This window comes from Triticum aestivum, chromosome 2A (assembly GCF_018294505.1).
Source record: "Triticum aestivum cultivar Chinese Spring chromosome 2A, IWGSC CS RefSeq v2.1, whole genome shotgun sequence".
Classification (NCBI taxonomy): Eukaryota; Viridiplantae; Streptophyta; class Magnoliopsida; order Poales; family Poaceae; genus Triticum; species Triticum aestivum.
In genome coordinates, this window is record NC_057797.1 from 34,962,895 (window position 1) to 34,984,492 (window position 21,598).

The following is a 21,598-nucleotide window of genomic DNA, read 5'->3' on the forward strand; positions in this document are numbered from 1 at the left end:
AAACAAGCAATCGGGTCCTCGTCAGGCCGATGTGCTAGTCTGTCGGTGTTGCTCTAGCCGGCCATGGCCAACGACAAGCACCAGATGCTCGCCATGGTGTTGCCTGCATCTGGCTTCGCCCCGGCTGCTATGCACGGCGCATCTGGCGCAGCCTGGGTTGCTGGTCGCCGGGGCCACCCGGTGGTGCTGCTCACCCGCCCCGGCTGTTGGTCGCCGCGGCCTACCTGTGGTGTTGCTCGTGGGGGACTCCCCATGACGCGGGGGCTGAGCAGGCAGGCGGCGACGCGAGCCCCCGCTCGGAGCTAAGCACGCGGTCGTGGCTGCGACGGCCATGGCCAGCGGCAAGTAGCGCTGGCAGCGGAGCTCCAAGGGTTGCTGCCCTCTGGGTGCACGCGGGGTAGCTCCAAGGGCAAGCAGCAGCAGTGGAGCCTTGGAGTTGGCCGTCCGTGGTGGCGTCGGCCGTGGCTGCGCCGGCCACGGTGTGCCCTTCTCTCGGGAGAGAGATAAGGTAAGGAGAGGGAGAGAAGAAAGAGAAGGGGAAGAAGAGAGAGCTTACATGTGGGCCTTAAATGTAAGTTAATGGTCAAACAAACAGTCAATTTACGGTTTATTTAGGAGTGGGCCGATCTGTCATGAACCAGATCAATTTTAAATCACATGGTCATTTGGGTTTCTTGGAACGGGAACCAAAATAGTGGTAGCATTTTGGAAAGTTAAAAAAATGGTAGCCCGTAACGTGGTAGTTTTACGCCATTTACTCTCTGATGAAGACCTTGCGAAGTTAAATCTCATTGCATCTTTTTCAGGCGGAAGGAGTGACGATTCACTTCAAGAATAGAAGTAATTAACCAAGAACTTAATCTAGATAAGATCTGTCACACATGTTCCTTTCATCCCAGTGGCCACACCCACACACAAAATAAACAACACAACAGTGGAACCCAAACAAATATACCAGGCACAATAATTGCGTTACGTATACTCCCTCCGTTCTTAAATAATTGTCTTTCTAGCCATCTCAAATGGACTACAACATACGGATGTATGTAGACATGTTTTAGAGTGTGGGTTCACTCATTTTGTTCCGTATGTAGTCACTTGTTGAAATCTCTAAAAAGACAATTATTTAGAAACGGAGGAAGTACTTGTCGTGTACCACATACGAAGGTTGACCCCTACGAGTACGTATTATTCCCCGGACCTTTTCACCACGAATCTTTCCCTTGCAACTCGATCACATGCACGCCTATTCTATCCCGGGGACAGCCGCCGTCCATGTCACTGTCACAATATATATTTTGCTGGTGGATTTGATATATGGATGGACCGATTTGAAATATGTTTGTACGACCGGTGTGAGTCATGCACGCAAGACTCTGGCCGTGGAGAGGCAAAGGTCCAACTACAACTGTCCAAGAGCGCACCTAACATGGATGTGTCACGAATCACGTTTGATTATTATGCGTGCAATGATATAGTATATGTTGATTATTAATGTGTGTGTACTGGATGGGGCATTATTTGCAGTAGTGACGATTTGTGGCGAGGGAAGGGGGACATGTCTGGATATATAGGTCTCGGCAGCATGTGGATCCAATGATTGCTGCATCATAACATGCCATGGGATTGGTAACTTTATTGGATCACCTTTTACAAGCTTGTCTTTTGGAAATTGAATGTTGTCATAAGTAAAACTTTGGATGGAGTACCTTTTCCTAATAAAGGAAATTTAATTGGTTCAATCTTCGCATCAAGATGGTAGAAACTGGTGAGACATTTCAAAAGCCACATCATTTCTACATAACCAAAGAGCCTGACACAGGGTCGTCGCCCTCGTCGTTCATTCTTAGGGCATCTTTAAGGCGGATCCGCAAATCGCCCACATCTATCCGGATCAAGCTATCCGGACCGCCGAAGCCATCCAATACGGGTTTGTATCGATTCACGAGTTAGTCAGACGCGTTTTCTCCCGCAAACCAGGGACACAAGTGGGGGACATTTGCGGGAATCCAGACACCAGACACGTGGGACTTCGACACCCCGCGCCTCCATCCTTCCCATTTTCTCTTCTTCCTTATTTCTCTTTTGCCTTCACAGCCACTCCACCACCCCGCCGAAAATCTATGTCTCCCTCACCTCTAGCGCTTCAGCACGGCTCCACCCCGCTTCTCCTCCGTCGCCATTCAACCCTCTGACCGTCCCGCCGGGTACCGTCAGTTGCTATACTCACCATGGTTGGCAATTGTTCGATGAATCGTTGGAGCTAAAAAAATCCCTTCTTCTTTCTAGCAACGGATTCCCATTTGAAGTACATATACGAGCAGTATGTTGAGTTGTCTGACGGATTGTTCGACGAGGAGTACTCTGATGAGATGGCGATGATGCGGGCGGTCTTTGAACGTGCGGAGGAGCTTGTTCGCAATTTAAAAGAAAAAAAGAAGGATCGGATGTATACGGCTACGGTTGGATGGCGGGAGGAAATTTGCGGTTTGCCGTTGGAGATGCCCTTAAGCACGAATAACTTCTCTCGGCAAAAAAAAAATTAGGATTACCGTTTGTTGGGCTGGTGGAGTCGTGGGTGTCACACACATAAATTCCCCAATTCGTTTATACTTTGTGCAATGGAAATCGGATTTATCTTCAGTCTTAGTCAGTTCTAAGGTCACGTTTTAGGGAGCCGACACGTGTGCCAAAGCTTGGGTCATTGACCCTTATAATACTACACTTATGCATGGATTAGTACATAAGTAGGTCAACAGTTTTTTCGTATCAATGGTACGGCATAGCTAGTTCGAAATGGGGCCATGCATATGCAAGAAAATAAGAAAGAACTTCAGTCTTTTCGGTGCTCCCTTTCATTGCATATTCCGGCTTCCGTGGAAGGAAATCCGCCACACCGGTTCATCAAATTATGCAGGTTATTATATATCCGCCACACCTGTTGCGCTGATGCAGATCGAGCTACTTGATAAATCAGCAAAACACTTATCGTTAGATAAACCAGAATGACAGGTTATTTATTTCTGATTCACAGGGTGGCATTTGCCGGCCCTGGTGGTAGAGAGAGTGGCCCATTTTAATCAACAGATCTGCAAAGCAAGCAACATATACTGCTAGATTTCACTAAAAAACTAAAAATTGTCTAGTAGTAACAAACAACAAGGGTCAGGGGCATGGCTGGCGGGGCACCGGTGTGAGATCAGGAGTCTAGGACACATGAAGAAGAGGATGAACCCAGCTGTTGGAAGGCAGCTTCAGCTTGGTAGGCCGCTGATCCAATCCGCTCATGAGAAAGCCATGATATATATTTCAAGGACAAGTTGGGAAAATGGAGAATTGAGCGTGTGTTGGAGCTTCATCAGAAAGAAGCGGATCCCAACGCACTTGGAACTCCCTTGTAGAGCATCTACAGTCATTCTTAGTGAACATCGGCACAAGTGTCACTTTGACTCTTTGAGGATGGCATGAAGAGCTGCTTCCAAAATTGGCATGTGAAAGCGCTTATCATCCCCATCAGAAACTAGTACGGGTTTTTTTTTTCTTTGGGTTTTTTCACGGTAGCTGTAGAGCAATGTTTTAGTAGCCTTGGATTTCTTTTTAAAAAAATTGAGAACCCTAATCTTTTTTTTCTACTGAGAAATAAGGCATTGTTTGACAACACTCAACGTCTAGTTTCACCCTAGAGTAGAATGAGAAAGCATTGAGCAATTTAGTTTTGAGACAAAGTGCACGTAGAATGAAACCTTAGCTGACTAACATCAAGTGCAAAACGAACTAGGAACAAACATCCTAGAAATAAGATTTGCCTGAAGTCCTGCACAGAAAACCGCTTCAGTAAGTCCTAGCACGCAACAAAGATGGCATGTTAAGAGAAGCCAAGATGCCATCAGAGGTAATGCACGAGACCATATCCAAGAGCTAACATAGAGCTAACATGATTACAGTTCCAACATGCTCCCTCCGTTCAAAATCACTTGTCGTGGTGGTTTTAGTTCAAATTTGAAACAAGTAATTTGGAACAGAGGGAGTACATCATAATTCCAATAGATTCTCAAGTTCAGCGCTAACTCAACAATCATTTATTTCCACGTAGTAATACACATATCCTAGAGAGCACATTTATTCAAGTTCAAAATTGAATGGACAACTCACTCGTACTCAAAGAGCCTACAAGACTAGAATTACATCACCAACCGATAGTACATCACAGAACTACAGCGAAACACAAATCGCCATACTGGAGAAACCAGAACACCACAGAACAACAACTCTAGATCGCCAGTGTTCTTGCCAACGGCAGCCCCCACCCACCACCAGCATTCATCTCAAATCTTCTGGAAGCGGAACTAACACATCCAACTACACTCATCAACCATTCGGAGGCGTCCGAAAACAAGTTTTGCCTCGAATAACAGAGAAGACCGCAAAAAAGTTTTACAAAATAATGGTTGACTCAGATCAGCTATGGTCGGTTACAGCCGAATAGTATCCTTCTATATATGTACTTCAAGAGAAACCGATATCATGCACATTCTGAATTGGATGCGTTGGTATCATCTGATCATTTAAGGACTTTCTTGACTTCCTCAACAAACTGTGCTCTCCTTGAGGGATCCATCTGAACAAGTGACCAAAGAAAAAGCATTAACATTATTTGTTAAGACACTATATATACATAAGATGGCAACATTTCACTCAACCACAATAATTACTTTCAAGTAATAAAACAGTAAGTATGCGCACCTTCTCTAGTAGCATAGAAAGACCCTGTGGCAAGGCTTCTAGATCTGGACTGGAGTCTGCAACATCTGAGAGCAACTGAGATACCCTTTGAGCCCTAAGTTCTTTGATATACTCCTGGTAGTTTTCAGGGTTTTCCCTCCAGGCAACAAAAGCATCGTCATCATCCCATTCAGTGCTTGCTGCTTCAGCTCCCTTAGAAGCCAAGTACCATTTCTGGATCAGCTCGATTGCTGATTGGTGAGAGAACTGCTTGCCACTTACACCTCTAATTTCCTTTGCAAGAACGTCCTCGGATATCCTCCTCCGTAATCTCTTGTAGAAGAAAGACCTAGAATCTTTCCAGTCTACAACCTTCTTAATCACACCCTTAGCAGCCATTCTAAGGGAAGTGTCATGCAATTCAGCAAACCGCACCGCAATTTGAGTATACAAAGGCAACAACTGTTTCTTCCGGGCTTCTATGCTCTTCTGAAGGGATTCTGACTCAGATAGACTTCCATTTTCATGCTTTGCTCCCAGGAGTTTTGCCTTCAGATTTATCAATTCTGGGTCAAGCCTGCCCATGCACTCTTGGAGTTCCTCTGACCTGAACTTGATCTCAATCAACCCTTGAGGTTCAAGAACATTACCCTTTGCAGTCCTCTCAGCATAGAACTCAATTCGATCTGGATTTATCTTGCTATCAATCACGACCCAAGCCCCTCCACGTAGCTCTGCAGCCTTGGGGATATATACAAAGGCAGGCTGATTGTATGTCCTAAGGTTCTCAACAATTGTTGACCCAGCCTGAAGGATTCCTTCAAAAAGATCTCTTTGCCCACCAGAGAAGCCTCTCCAGTTAGCAAGGATGAACAGAGGTAATCCTTCACGGTTGAAGTCCAGCATTGCTTGAGCTGTCTTAGTAGCTGAATCTGGAAACCAGACTTGCCCAGCACGAGGAACAGACCGCTCATGGGAATCAAGCTGGCCTGGATCAGCAGGGATGAGCTGCATCATAGTCTGTGTCTCCACAGCTATAACACCCACCGGAATCCCTCCGAGTTTCGCTCTGCCAGTAACTACTGACTTCGCCCATCCTTCAAATGTCTCCACAAAACTGTCTTTGTCGAACATGCCCCCCAACCATTTCCCTTGGCTATCATCAATGCCACTGATGGCTGCACGAGGATCACATGTATTCTCAGGGATATATGCAACGGGTCTGTCAGGTGGGTCCAAAGATTTTGTAATAGGAAGAGGTCCACCAATGTTGGCAGGAACATAGCTGAGCCACCTCAATATATTAGACACACCTTCAAGGTCATCTGAAACTGTCAGATGGACAACACCGTTTGTCGCCATAATTTTGGGGCCACCCAACTGCATGTGGGAGCTGTACACTTCCCGGCCAAGAAGCTTGTTCAAAGCAGAGAACCCGGTTAGGATAATGGGCTGGTCAGTACGCTGTATGCACCGTATGCCAAGTCGAGCAAGATATGCTCCTATTCCAACAGTCCGTCCAGTCACAAATGTAAGCGTAAATGTCTCCTCATAGGCCCTAGAATAGGCACTGGCAATAGCAGCACTTCCATGTATGTTCTCCACACCTAGCCCATCCTCCTTCCCCACAACAGAATCAATAACCCACCTAATTTCACCATTATCAAGCTGCATCTTGTGCGCTATAACAGAAGTGCTAATACGAGCATGGTCTTCTTCAGTCAGATAAATGTACTGAAACCCACGTTCAGGGCTGCCATCATCAGACCATCCAACACGGAAGCACGATTTTACTTCATCTGCTATGCCGATCCGAGCACCAGAGTTTGCTGCCAAGTAGATGAGAGGAAGCTTCCTCTCACAAGCTAGGTTGGTAACAGTTTCAAAAAATGCATCTTCCCTTGGACCAAACGATCCAGCTCTAAAAGTAATATCATTTGCGATGACAACAATCTGCCTGCCATTGGGATATTCAGGAGTGGACATGTCCAAGATCCAAGCTACCATACCAATGTCATTGAGCCCAGCAGGACGCTCCATAGGAATTACAGGAGTGCCCCATGACCCATTCTTTTGAGCAAACACCAGCTCCGTTGCTTTAACATAACATCGGTTATTGTCACTAGAAATGTTAGACCATGACTTCTGCACTGCAGTTTCAAATGCCTACATTTTTGAGTACTTGTCAGCTTTTGGACACATGATATCACTAAGAATCTGCTAACACAATACATACATGTATAGAGATAGAGAGGGAGATACTCACCAACGGAAAATCATAGCAGTATGTAGTTCTGTTGTTTCTAGCGGAGCAACGTTTCAGATCAATAACACTCAAAGGCTGATATGGAGTATTCAGTGCAACGCCATGCAAAGGACCAGATGACGATGGAGCAGAGTGGTATACTAGTTTCTGTGATTCTGTATCTTCAACCTCACGGTAGATCTAAAAGCATTAAAAACACAATGAGCTTCCAAACATAATTAGGTGGGAATGACAACTAAATGATCATAATAGTTCTATGAATAAATGCTACAAGTTCAATTTAGTTTGATTGGTTACACACAGAAAAACAAGATGCAAGGGGAAGGAACTTACATCGACAGTGCAGGTGTGACTAGTAACATTGGTTGTTACGACTCTCCAGGTACCACTTGCAGGCCCATCGCTGTCCAACTTAAGTTTCACCTCCCATTGGCATACAGAAAGATGATGCATCCTTGCACCCACAAGTTCATGTATCTGTAGAGCCATTTCTTTCAGAAGCGAGCATGCAGTAGCTTCATCTTGGCCAATATCCACAACTTTGTTCCTGAGTAAGATGAAAAGTTCATTGAAGGCAAAACACAAGAGCAAGACCTATTATGTGCCACCAAATGAACAGTGTGCAGGCTTACCCTGAAACAGGAACAAGATCAAGAAGCTTTTGCTCTTTCAATATGCACAAAAACATATGAGAGTGACCTGTCCTAATCGCGTGAAGCTCCAACTCTTCTATAGCAGTCATCAGCGATCTTAATATGCTGCTCGATGTAAATGAAAGAGATTCCTCAGCTCCTCCCACCTCAACATCACTGATGTGGCCTGATGTGAATTTGTTGGAAGCACCGGGTTGCCTGACAAGAGTTCGGAAAAACACCCTGTGCAACATTTTGGGGTTTTCTGTATTTCTAAGTGTGTATATGTTCCACTGACGATCACGTGACGGTGTATACTTCACCTCATTGTATCCTTTCACTTTCAACTTACCCTGTAACCACAACAGGCTAAATAAATACAAATAGCAAACAGGATAATTAAAGCATATGGACTATGGAGTGTATCAAACAACACGCAGGCATTTTGATAGTCACATACCAACTCAAGAAGAGCAGAAAGAGGAGGCTCCACATGCCGGAGAACCGGCTCTTCCTCATAACAAAGCTTTTCATCCGACAAGAGGAAGGTATGGCGCATAGGCATGAGTGCTCCATCCCTTTGAACAATGCAACTAATAACCTTCACACCAGCATCACAGAGATCAGCTGTGACAGTATTTTGTTCCAGTGTTGCAGAAAGTTTGTCTATCCTGACTTGAGCTTGATCGTTATCACCACTGAAAGGAATGAGTTAAATTATTAAAGGAATTATTCCACCAAATATTAACAACCAGATACAGCTCATTAGCACTAATATTGCACATGAACATACCTGTCTTCAGTTCCATGCATTTGATTATCAGCACCCAATAAAGCAATATGCATTATGTTACCCTCAGAGCTTGCATAGCGTGATGTATCCTTTAGTGCAGCTCCAATTGCTGCTGATACAGATTCTAACGACTTCACAATAACCATAGCACCCAATCTCTTCTCTGAATGCGCTTCAGCGAATTCCCATAAAGCAATAACACCAGATTCCTGATATTTCAGCTGGATACTATCCTTGACAAGATGAGGCTGAAAATGGTTTTGGTGTTAGCCAACTTGAAGAGCAGTAAGATGTAGTAAAATCAAATATTTCCACACCTAGATTCTGCCAGATTTATTTTAAAGAAGCATAAGCATCTTGTTTCAATAGGAACTTTAGTGTATGCTTCCTAGAAATGCAAAGGGAGAGTATGATCAAGTCCAAAAAATGATTTTATGTAATACCTGGTATAATCGAGATATGTACGTCTCGATCACCCTCTGCTGAAGAGTGTGATCACTACAATCAAACAAAGAAACCAGTGCATCTTCAACTGGCAGCGGGGCAGTCACTAAATCTCCCATGATCTCACTAATGGCCGTCCTTTCTTCAGTAAACATCTCAAGTTCTGAAAGGCTCCTTGCAATGCTTGTGCGGAGCTCACTAAGCTTGGTTTGTTCAAGAAGCTCGCTAGCTTTAAGGGCCAACTGCATTTATTATGACGTAAGTACTTCATTAGACTAAGATATCAGAAAAGTATTATTCAAAAGCTTCCATTATTTTAGGTTGCCATTGTCACCTTATAATATCTTTTGTGATTGAGGGAAGAAAAGCGAGTCAACTGATCCTTGTAGGCAGCAGGGTTTGGATAGACCAGTTTCTCCATGAGTGTTAGTATCAGCTTAGTTTTGTTTCTCACACCCTACAACAAAATCGAATTTTAAGTAATGAAGACTGCTTCAGTAATCATTTGCAATAAGCCATCAGATCACAAAACATTTACCTGGTGAGACAACACAATGTCTACAACCTTCTGGAGATCTTTACTATGTTGTTGGCGCAGGCGCTCAATCACATCAGACTACAAAACATGACAGTTGAAGGAAACAAATAAGCAGAAAGCATTTCTAAGGAAACAAGACATAAGCCATAAGAAAACTATTTGCTACCTTTTTTACACCTAAAATCATTAGCTACTTAATTACTGATAGATTCTGGTGTGAACTATAATATGTGCATGAACATTAGTTGATAATGTTCTCATAAATAAAAGGGAAAAAGGAATATCCTTTTAAAGCAATGATATCTAGTAGATCTGAGTTTTGGAATGTCAGATAACCTGAATGCCATCACTGAATAGTTCCTCAACCGAGAGATAGTCCTCGAAAAGGGACTTCACAATAAAGTGTGCATGGCTTTCTCTGCCACCCTCATATGACTTCAGTAGGCTCATAAGAGGCTCAACAAGCCTCTCATTTGTAGCAATTTCCTTCTCAGAACCATGTGCAAGATTTTCCTACAAGAAAACATGTTACAAAAAGCAGTAGAAGTTCTAGACAAGGATATCATAAAAGAAACCTAATACTGACCTCGATTATCTCTCTTAGCATCTTGGAAGGGAAATCCTTGCTCTTCCCATGGCCAACATTTAACTTATATTCACTGTATTTACCCTCCAACTGGTTGCATAAAAAGTTGAAACCGTTATGGTAGAACACAAAAAAAATATAAAGATCAATAAGCAAAAACTGGGTTAAAATCAAATGAGAACTTCTGAGCTACGGTGCAAATTGATGAGATGAAGTATCAAATGTTCCAAGCTAAGAAGTATTAAAATGAAATATTTCAAGTTTTGATTACATTATTAGGAAAAGGCAATTTTAGAAGTTACACAATAAGCTACGGAAAATTACCGGTGATTGGACAATGTAAAATCATGATGCTTATGCAAAGTGATACAACCCTTCTATATAACCAATTAGAAATCCACATGGCAGATTGAAATCTACCCAGACGCTACATATCACGTCTATTATCACATACCTCGCTCTTAAGAAGCCTTGGAAGTCTAGTTGCTAAAACAGACATAAGCTCTTCCCATTGTAGGAAAGGAAGCTCAGGAGCATCTAGACAGGATACCAGATCTTGTACAACCTGAAAAGAAAGCCGGGTATAATGAAAAAGGTAAACAAATGCTGAACAAATAGGTATGATCGGAAAAAATCAAACCAATTGCTGAAAGAGAGAAAAATAGCACAAGGATAAAAACAATCTGTAAAGTAGTGACCATGATTAACATACGAGAAAGGGCACCCAAATTCAGATTTTCCAAGACAGGCATAATAAACTTCCATAGGTTACAAACAGTTTTGTAGCATAAGGGAGCCAAAGTCAAGGAGGAATTAGGGATAATCCAGAATTCATAAAAAAAAAAGGTGCTTGAGGAGAACAAGAAACACGTGACAAAAAACCAGAAATATAGGTACTGCAAGGTTCTTGATGTTTACTTTGTTGATCGGGTGATCATATCCTGCAAGGACCATCCGAGCAGCATTCAAGCTTGTGGCACATCTTTTGTGAACTTGGCCAGAAGCAGCAATAGGAAGGCTCATTTCTGGGAAAGACCCGTTAAATGGCTCAGCTCTCTTCACAGCAGAAGGGTCATCAAGATCAAGTCTTGCTATAAGATCACCAGCCTAGAAAAAATATATTAAGTTCAGATACTTTACGTGCAATTGTTATGTACAGCAGAAGCAATGGAAACGTTGTGATGTAACCTGCATAGGCTGGCCCTCAGACAACAAAACATTAATGACACCAGCAGCAGGTGACAAGAGGGGCATGCACATCTTCATAACCTCAACTTCCGCATATGGTACATCAGCTTCAACATGAGCACCATCGGCAACCAAGAAACGAAGAAGTTTGCAGGGTGTCTCAGCTAATAACCTTGAAGGATCGTGATCATTCTGCAAGAACGATGTGTCATTTATTTACACAAGGATACAATGTGGCATGATCAAGAATCATTAATTATTAATAGTTCCTTTTTTATCACCATAAAATTGATGCAGTAACATGATGCCCTAGAAGGTTCATGACATAGTTTATTACAGCTTGATTATAATAAATTCTTGATTAAATTTGTAATAAACACAAAGCATTGTGGTCAGTAGTTGCTCAGATTAAGAAACAGAAGTAGCAATATAAAAACTGGAGCCGTATTAAATTTTTTACAGCTATGTAACTTGTCTTTACATCACAACTTCACAAGACATGCCGTTGATAACGCTTATCATTATGACCTGGTTTGTTTGGCTGCTTAGGTAGTCACATTTACCACAATAGCAGCTTGTTGTGACATCAATTAGTCCATAATAATGACTTAATTGTGGTTTCTTATGGCACATGACTAGAAATAAACATCGTAATTAAATTTCTTTAAATGAAAGTGGAAAGAAATGAATGCTAATGAAGCGAATGACGTAAAAAGCCACAAATAGGGCTGGAAAATATCAAATCAAACACCAAGATTAGTTAGAAGGAAAGGAACAAACAGACAATTATTACCTGTAACAAGCATGTCTTTCCATCAATTAGAAGCCGTGTACCACCGGCCTCTTCTTCAGCATAAATTACATGGCTGTTTCCATCCAACTGAAGAAATTACAGCTACTGAATCAGAACTCTTTCACCAGTACTTCACAACATTATATATCATACTTATGGACAGGTATAAAAACAAGACAAAATCACCTGCATTAAAAGTCCACCATCACATAATGTTTGGACATTTGCTTCAATAACTGATCCATTCATTCGCAATCTGTAGCTACCCTGTCCGCTCCTTATAGTTTCAATCTGTGACATGGTGTAGATGAGCGTCAACGATAGCTGTTACTTCATCACAACGACTCATTTTTTTAAAGGAATGTAAGACTTACTGTATATTTGCTTTCCTCTATATTCAAAGAAACAGTTGAATGGACAAGGGATATATGCTGCACAAAAGAAATTGGTCAACATTCAACAACATTCATCTTCAAGCAATATCCAGAGTTTAAGCCCATTAAAACACTACCTTTGGTGGAATCTGACCCTTGACGAGATAGCTAACATATTCAGAAACAGTGTCTGTGTTGCTCGTTATTGTTTTCTGCAGCACAAGACAGTGATTTGCATTAAACAACTAATTGTGTTTTTCGCAATTGGTTTGACAAAAGCTGCAGTAAGAGGGGCATAGTTTCTTACATATAGAGCTCCTCCAACCACTGAAATATACCAGGGAGGTCTCTCAGCTTGGACTCGCATTGCTATTCTGTTATCCAGCCAGCCAGTATGAATCCTGTTTTCTTTGAAGTCTGAGGCCTGATTTAAAGATACAGAAAATTGAGGCATGGGATAACTTTAAAGGAATGCCAGATGTAAAATGGTTGTATTACATCAAAAGCAGGGATTCAATATACAGGTGTATTTCTTACATTCAAGAGATCAACTGTGTAATCAACATTTGAATGAATTTCTCCACGAATTTGAATCTCTTTTAGCGCAAGAGACATGTTGGTTATTGCTGCTGCTCTAGACACTCCATATGCAAAAACATGTCCTGAAATGAAAAGAGTAATCTTCCAAACGTAAGGACCAATACAAATAGCAAAGAGGAATATTCACAGGGTCAAATTTTGCATACCAAACTGAGAATCAGCAAATTCATGAATGCCTCCACCGGACTGAAAACAGATAAAAGGGGGAACAAAAATGTGTTCGATTTGGTTAATACTTGGTCAAAGCCCAACTCGACAATATAACAGTGCAACAGAGCCATGAACAGCTTACCTTAACAGAGAAATAGGCCCAAACATTTGGCTTGCTTTTAAAACTGATCTCCTGAATTATAAGAAAATCAAGGTCCGGTCAGTTTACAAATCTAATGTGCTAGAACCATAGACGGCATCATGAAATCTCACCTTTACTTTTCCACCGGTAGGCTTGAATCCGTCATCTGGATCCTCACTGGTTATCCTAACTGCTACACAATGACCCTTTGGCCATTGAGAATCCACTTCATCGAAGTTAAATGGAGTAGCAAGAGCTGCTGTTGTCCTCCAAATGTCATAGCCTCCTCCATTGTCCATTCCATAGAAACGTCTGATCTCTGTATAAGGAGAAAGTTAGGCACAGAAATAACATGGGAAAGTAACTAAAAAACTTACAATAATATAATTATTACCTGGAACCTGCCAAAGGGGTATACCCATTCCAACTGCAACTTGAGCTGCAGGCAAGTTTACTTCAGCTATCCACTCGGTGACTGGATGCTCAACCTGGATGTATGCCATTTAACAATGTAAATAACTGACGACAAAAAACTAAGTCCAGAGGAATGTTCAAAAGAATATACCTGCAACCGTGGATTAAGTTCCAGAAAATAGTATTCACCAGTCTCCATGCTGTAGAGATATTCAACAGTAGCAGCACCAACATAACCCACAGCCTTAGCAAGCCTCCTTGCTGCTTGCTCTAGCTCTTTCACTGTCTCGCGAGGAGCAACAGTAACTGGTCCTTCCTCAATAATCTGGTATAAACAAAAAATGGACGCAATTGGTCCTTTTGATAAACAACTACAAGTATGAAGTAGAACATGCAATACACGTGATGTTTTCAGATCTGGACCAGCGTTACCTTTTGGTGTCGCCGTTGCACACTGCAGTCACGACTGTGAAGCGCAGCTACATTGCCATATTGATCACAAAGCAACTGAACTTCAAGATGTCGACTCTACAAAAGAAAAAAGGGGAGGATTAAAACATAATATACCATATGAGCACATGTTCCAGCATACATTTCTAGCCTGCAAGGAATAACATATGAAGCTTCCAGGCGTGTAATATACAACTCGGGAATAACATGCTTGGAAAAAATGCAACTTGCTGAGAAGTCTAACCTGAGATGCAAGTCTCATGATAAATATTGGGGAGCCAGGAACTTCACCTTGCACTTGCTTAAACAGTGCTCTGACATCATCGTCATTATTAACCTGCAACAGATATTGAGTTAATATGTTGAAAAGGTTAGAGCTAACTCTGGGCATAATATATCACACAACAACCCACACAATCTTTCAAATATAGTCCAATCAAATGAATGATGTACCTTTCGGATCCCTTTACCACCACCACCCCATGATGCTTTAATCATGGCGGGATACCCAATCATCTGACAACTCGCAAGTGCTTCCTCTGTAGTACTAACACAAGCTTTCCTATACATCTCCGCAGGTATCGAGTCCAAACAAACTTCTAATGGAATTTCCACCTATAATATAGTGTCTTTCGGTTATTAAATGTGTCCAGTACAAAGATCAGACGATGAGTTATCAGAGAATGTGAGATTCACCTGTGATCCACTCCAAGGAAGAGTCGGAACCCCTGCTGCTTGAGCAATGAGAGCTGAACCAACCTTGTCACCTAGTGCGTTCATTGATGATGATGGTGGCCCAAGAAAAACAATTCCGTTTGCATTTAGTGCATCTGGAAGTTCAGGATTCTCAGATGCATGGCCCCAACCAGGCCAAACAGCAGAAACACCGGTTCTCACTGCTATCTGCAACAGCAAAATTGTCATGTCATGCTAAATGAACAACTTGTGCATCGGTTGCACATCAACGGATGAGCAATACTAACCTCCACTATGAGTTGGACATTTGCATAGTTGTTATTGTTTGTTCCACCGGGTACTTCAACAAATTGATCAGCAATTCTAATGTGCTCTGCATTTATCCTCATGTCTTCTGGAGTAGCCATAGCTATCAACTGAATTGCCTTCTCTGACCCAAATGTTTCATTAGCCCATGTTCGGACACTCCGCATGAACTTAGCTGCTGCCATTCCATTGTTCGCAACTAATACACTGTGAATTGGTGTTTTGCCGCCCAATGCCGTACAAAATTCAACAACCTTAGACAGCGAAGCATGCCTCCCATTATGTGCTTCATTCAGTATCCCATTCATTTGGTAGGAGCCCCTGGGTTCTTCGGACCCACTAGAGAAAAAAGAACAAATTCATTACGATGGTGACCATAACAATATAACATAACAAATACTTGGCTACTATAAATCGGAAACTTCAAATGAGCTTTCATCCGTCATGTGGGTACGGGTTTCAGATGGTAATTAAATTATTATTATTAAAATTATAGGCAAAAGGCTTTCTGAAAATGATTCCGAAGTGCACAAAAATACTCCATGCAGTGCAACAGTGATGTGCCTGAGCAAATGCATTGTGTATGGCAACTATAATGTACTCCCTCTGTAAACCAATATAAGAGTGTTTAGATCACTAAAATAGTGTTCTAAACGCTCTTATATTAGTTTATGGAGGGAGTAGTTCAGTAAAAATCTATAAAAATATATCAAATGCAATTCAAAATATCAGCATGTGCGAATAATAAAATAAGCATAATCTATAATAATTCTATATTAAATTATAGATATTTTTCCATTTTAAAGAGAGATGCTAATTCTAATTTTAAAATGCTAAAGTACTTACTGTGAAATATCCACTTCCGGAGCTGATGTGCCCTCCTTTGGGAGGTCAATGATGCCGGCAAGACCTACATCCAGATATGCATTAGAAACTGAGCAAGTTTACACGATAGCTAAGAAGAAGCACAGGTGACAACTTTATGAATGTTATTGTTCTTCATGCTAGTAAATTATCAGAAAAGGTTTCTAGACATTCTTCTCTTTTAGAAGTATTATATAAGGAAAATGACTCAGTCATACATAACTAATATGCTGCTTATATGTATTCTTGCACTTTCATGTTCCTTCCCTTATAAAACATCATTTTGAATATTAAACATTCCTTCCACTAAAACCATTTAATCAAGAAAAACTGGGCTTTACTCATTACTCGTTATAAAAAAGTACTATCGTATCACATAAAAAAATTGTTAAATATTGCTGCAGTCATTTGCATCTTTAACGAGGTCAATAACCGCCATTCTGTGATCTAGCATTGAGATACCTTACACTAAAACCAACATGCTCTCAGTCAATAAAAGTATCTACACAAGTCTGAGGATGACAACAAAGTGTAGTTTGTAGAAAGGAAATGGTTTTCAGGTTGTTACCATGGCGAATAGACTGGTTAGGGTCTGACACGCCTCCATCGCCTCCATCCCTTAATGACTGAACACGACGACTTTTCTTCTTGGAGGTTCTAGAAGGGGCAGATGGTTGGAATGCAGCACCAGCTGAATTTACCGGGCGAATAGTGGATAGCGATGGTGTTGTTGAGGCATTAAAGCCGACGATGGGCAAATGTGTGGATCCCATCGTCCTCCCTTTGGACAAACAGCGCAGATGCAGTGTTCTTCAAAGAGACAGTGCCATCAAAGGTGTGTAAACCCCAGGTCTTGGAACCTGACAGATGCATGTGAATACAAATTGTTAGTTCACAGAGACAAGACACAAGTACTTTATGGGCTAATTCATGACCTTCCTCTGTAAGTTTGAACATCCAAGATGCTCTTGACCAAAACAGATAACGTGTGCAATTACTCCTATGACACAGGTTCGTACAAAAAGTACAAGGCAAATGATTCTAAGCTTTCACAGCTAATACATGCAGCCAAAAAAGAAAAGATGGCAGGTAAAGTAATACAGCAGCTAGATCAACAGGTGAGAGGGGGAGAGAAGGGAAAAAACAGCATCTACCATTTCCAGCTCAATACTAACACTCAAAGTGCATTATGACAGCCGGTAGCATCAACACGGCAGAAACAACACCTGCCTCGCATGCGTACGGCGGCAAACTGACTACAACACTGGACCGCGCTACCCATGTATGACCGTGTCGTTGTGCAACCACCCTGGGTGAGCTTGCACTCAGCATGAGCATGTGTCCATGGAAGCACACCGTCCTAACCTAAGAAATACAGTGTTAGGCACGCGCAGGGCACCTCCAACGAGCCACACCAGCCATAATCACCGATAATTGTCTACTGTGCATACAGTACGGGAGCCACATTCCATAATTACTCCCTCCATGAGCACTCATGAACACGAAGCATGCCAGCGCAAGCTCCGAAGAACCCAATCCCAAGCTCCGCGTAATTTCAAACACCTAGTACAGTAAGTCCCGCGCGGGGCAGAACCCTTAAACCCTCTCCCCGCCACCCACGGACGAAGCACCCTAAGCAGTGCCCCAGCTCGGCGCGCGGGAAACAGAGCAACGGCGGACCAAGGCGGCCGGGCTCACCTCCGGGAGCGGAGGCGGATCGGGCGGCGGATCTGGCCTGGCCTGACCTGACCTGACCTGGGGGGAAGCGACAGGGGGAATGGGGGGAGACGCGAGGGGGGAAAGAGATAAATAGAGGCGCACCTCGGGGGCGGCGGGGGCGGACGGGCCGACGCGTGCTGGGCGCTGGCGCGTGGCGGAGCGGACGAGGGGCTGGATCTTAGCGGCGGCGGCGGCGCGCACGGTGCCGGAGACGGGGGGAGAGTGGAGCGCGGGCGGATATCCCGAGGGGGTGAGGGGAGAGGGACGGAGATGGGGGCTGTGCGGCCTAAAATAATAAATTCCCGGCCCTCTTCGGGGACTCCGCCTCCCCCTGGCGCCCCCGCACGTGACGCCCATCGCCCCGCCAAGCGGACGGCCCCGATCCGCCCATCCGACGGCTCCCACGCTGCCCCCTGCCCGCCGCGCTGGCCGTGGGGTTTGGGTTTTGATTTTTCTCTCCTTGTGATTGTGATGGGTCGTGGTCGCTCGCTCTCTCGCGGCGCGTCTTGGCGTGTCCCGGTTTGGAGGACGGTGGCAGGCGGCCGTAGGGGGAGAACGTCATAGGTGGATTAGAACAGTGTCGTTGTTGGATTAAGGTTTAGTGGTTGGGCGATCGTGACATTCCTTCCTGCCATGCGCAACGTCGTCGCCACCGGAGAAAACAGTGTGTGAAACGCGTGTGCCGTTTCTGTTGTTGGAGCTGGTCGTCGTCGTCGTCGACGATGTCGGGAAGTTCTGTTTATGGGCACGCGTAATTTCGGGGAACACGTCGACTTTTCGTTGCTCTGCGCTCGTGGCTTTGGGTGGTGTTCGATCATGGTTGGCGATTGTGACATCGATTTGATATCGCCCTACCGTGCTTCTATAAAATAAATGGTTTCTAGGTTTTAATTGGGAGCCATAAACGGTTTTGTTAATGTATGCGCTTGAACCCTTTTTTTTGGCAGGTCCCGTGTATCTTTGGTTTTAACTCGTCGGTGGTGTTCGGTCATCTTGTTGAAGGGGGTAGGCGATTGTATGTGATCTTTCATGGTGCATACTCTGCCCTCCCCCCCCCCCCCCCGGCGCGCGCCTTATCCCATCGCAATTGTATGCCGACGTGTGGGCCACAGTACCTCCTTCACAATGATCACGTCATCTCTTGATCATGCCAGCACCCTTCCTTGTCTCAATCCAATTTCCCTCGCCCCTTTCCTCACAACCCTATGTTTACTTCCAATGTGCTGGCAAACGGCGTTGCCTTGCACCTAGCACGGAAGCAACGTCATTGTTGCTCCAACATGAGGGGCACAACCCTTTCTTTCCCCCGAATATCCGAAATCTGGGCATGAACCTCCTCTCGCCACTTTAATGGATGTTGGTTGTCGCCATGATTAGGTTAGGGTGAACTCACTTGGTTCCTCCTCCTTTGTCATCGGAATACATGCGTTCATGTTCTGTTCTGTAGGTCTAAGCTCACCTAATAATGATTCTCGACATTTAATTTGGATTTTGAAACTTTGTACAGTATGATACACGGTTACATTATTGAACACAAATCAACCTCCTAACTTCATCAGTTGTGCTCGTTTTAAAGGCGTGATTACTACCATGTTACAAAAAATAGTGCATGTATCAGTTTCTTTAGGGACTTCGCCTCGCCCACTGTCTGTGTGAGGGAGGTAGGGCAAGCACGCGAGGACAACCATGGGGCTGCATGAACGGTTCGGTTAGTTCTAGCTCGTGACCCCCATAGGACGACATGGATACTTCCTCTTGAGTTTGAACATACGGTGTGAGGGATGTTGTAACACCCACGTGTCGGAGCATGACTTAGAGGCATAACTGCATGGTAGGCATGTCGCAAGAGGGATAATCTTTACACATCTCATGTACTGAATAACAAAGGGATACAGAGTTGGCTTACAATCGCCACTTCACACAATACATAAATATAGCATTACATCATTCAGAATACAATCAAGGTCCGACTACGGAACCAAAATAAAAGAAGACCACCCCTCATGCTAGATCCCCGATCGCCCCGACTGGGCTCCACTACTGAACGAAAAGAAACGAAACAACACAACGAACATGGTCTTCATCGAGCTCCCACTTGAGCTCAGCTGCGTCATCTGCACTGGTATCAACGGCACCTGCAACTGGTTTTGGAAGTAATCTGTGAGTCATGGGGACTCAGCAATCTCACACCCGCGAGATCAAGACTATTTAAGCTTATGGGTAGGTAAGAGGTAGTGAGGTGGAGCTGCAGCAAGCACTAATATATATGGTGGCTAACTTACGCAAATGAGAGCGATAAGAGAAGCAAAGCACGGTCGAGGAACTAAAAGTGATCAAGAAGTGATCCTGAAACTACTTACGTTGAAGCATAACACAAGAACCGTGCTCACTTCCCGGACTCCGCCGGAAAGAGACCGTCACGGCTACACACGCGGTTGATGCATTTTAAATTAAGTTAAGTGTCATGTTTTCTACAACCGGATATTAACAAATTCCCATCTGCCCATAACCGCGGGCACGGCTTTCAAAAGTTCAAAACCCTGCATGGGTGTCCCAACTTAGCCCATCACAAGCTCTCACGGTCAACAAAGGATATTCCTTCTCCCAGGAAAACCTGATCAGACTCGGAATCCCGGTTACAAGACATTTCAACAATGGTAAAACAAGACCAGCAAAGCCGTCCGATGTGCCGACAAATCCCGATAGGAGCTGCACATATCTCGTTCTCAGGGCACACCGGATGAGCCAGACATCGGGTTGGCATAGACCCTGGTTGCCCAGGGGGCGCCGGACATCGCTCAGGTTGGACCAACACTTAGAGAAGCACTGGCCCGAGGGGGTTAAAATAAAGATGACCCTCGGGCTCTGGAAACCCAAGGGAAAAAGGCTAGGTAAGGCAAATGTAAAACCAAGGTTGGGCCTTGCTGGAGGAGTTTTATTCAAAGCGAACTGTCAAGGGGTTCCCATAACACCCAACCGTGTAAGGAACGCAAAATCAAGGAACATAACACTGGTATGACGGAAACTAGGGCGGCAAGAGTGGAACAAAACACCAGGCATAAGGCCGAGCCTTCCACCCTTTACCAAGTATATAGATGCATTAATATAAATAAGAGATATTGTGATATCCCAACATATCCATGTTTCAAACATGGAACAAACTTCGTCTTCACCTGCAACTAGCAATGCTATAAGAGGGGCTGAGCAAAGCGGTAACATAGCCAAACAACGGTTTGCTAGGAAGGGTGGGTTAGAGGCTTGACATGGCAATATGGGAGGCATGATAAAGCAAGTGGTAGGTATCGCAGCATAGCAATAGAGCGAGCAACTAGCAAGCAAAGATAGAAGTGATTTCGAGGGTATGGTCATCTTGCCTGAGATCCCGCAAGGAAGAAGAATGAGTCCATGAAGAAGAAACAAACGAACGTAGTCGAACGAATCCCCACGAACGCGACGTTATCGGAACTAATCCGAAGAAGCAACACCGGAAAGAAGAAAACAACATGGTAAACCAACAAGCATAAACATGGCATGATGCACAATCAAAGATGATGCATGTCCGGTTTAAATATGCATGGCATGGCAAAGTGCAACAAGCAAAACTACAAATTAAGTGGAGCTCAATATGCAACGAGTTGCATATTGATGGAACACCACATGACTTATTTAGTTCTCTCCCGTTTATGTACTCAACAATATTAAATGTTGGTTAGCATGGCAAGAGGTGAAGCATAAGTAAAATACACAGTTAGGCATTTTAAATGAGGCCGAAAACATCAAACAACAATTCCGGTAAATCCTCATGTGCATTTAGCAATTTAATGCAAACAAAAATTTTAAACATTTTAATTGTTGTTATCATGATGCGGATGACATGTGCAAATTTATGCAATTTTTATTAAAAGTTGACAAGAGCATTAT

At 43.6% G+C, this 21,598-nt stretch overlaps 1 protein-coding gene across 2 annotated transcripts; it reads right to left on the minus strand.

Moving 5' to 3' along the window:
* Positions 1 to 4,056: 4,056 nt before the first annotated feature.
* Positions 4,057 to 17,946, minus strand: LOC123187246 (acetyl-CoA carboxylase 2). 2 transcript variants are annotated; one of them, XM_044599053.1, is made up of 34 exons: positions 17,780 to 17,946; positions 16,527 to 16,818; positions 15,941 to 16,004; positions 15,076 to 15,433; positions 14,789 to 14,995; positions 14,546 to 14,707; positions 14,337 to 14,429; positions 14,075 to 14,170; positions 13,794 to 13,967; positions 13,623 to 13,716; positions 13,360 to 13,547; positions 13,229 to 13,279; positions 13,083 to 13,122; positions 12,874 to 12,998; positions 12,644 to 12,760; positions 12,474 to 12,548; positions 12,337 to 12,393; positions 12,149 to 12,253; positions 11,963 to 12,049; positions 11,170 to 11,361; positions 10,900 to 11,088; positions 10,436 to 10,546; positions 9,982 to 10,071; positions 9,732 to 9,908; positions 9,396 to 9,473; positions 9,192 to 9,314; positions 8,857 to 9,099; positions 8,414 to 8,661; positions 8,081 to 8,318; positions 7,621 to 7,973; positions 7,322 to 7,535; positions 6,989 to 7,168; positions 4,744 to 6,888; positions 4,057 to 4,618 (listed from the first exon to the last, which is right to left on the minus strand). In XM_044599053.1, the coding sequence occupies exons 2-34, from the start codon at positions 16,729 to 16,731 to the stop codon at positions 4,562 to 4,564; spliced, it is 6,936 nt and encodes a 2,311-aa protein (XP_044454988.1). In that variant the 5' UTR covers positions 16,732 to 16,818; positions 17,780 to 17,946; the 3' UTR covers positions 4,057 to 4,561. The 2 variants fall into 2 exon arrangements, with proteins under 2 accessions (XP_044454988.1, XP_044454989.1); XM_044599054.1 differs by lacking the exon at positions 17,780 to 17,946 and adding an exon at positions 17,657 to 17,740.
* Between the last annotated feature and the right edge of the window lie 3,652 nt (positions 17,947 to 21,598).

What these genes read in the sequence shown, in the direction of transcription:
- LOC123187246 (XM_044599053.1), bottom strand. Translation starts at nt 16,731, where the DNA reads ATGGGATCCACACATTTGCCCATCGTCGGCTTTAATGCCTCAACAACA. An exon ending in ACCCCTTTGGCAGGTTCCAG is followed by an intron (nt 13,548 to 13,622) that starts GTAATAATTATA and finishes CTCCTTATACAG; the next exon opens with AGATCAGACGTTTCTATGGA. An exon ending in GTCACACCTGCACTGTCGAT is followed by an intron (nt 7,169 to 7,321) that starts GTAAGTTCCTTC and finishes TAATGCTTTTAG; the next exon opens with ATCTACCGTGAGGTTGAAGA.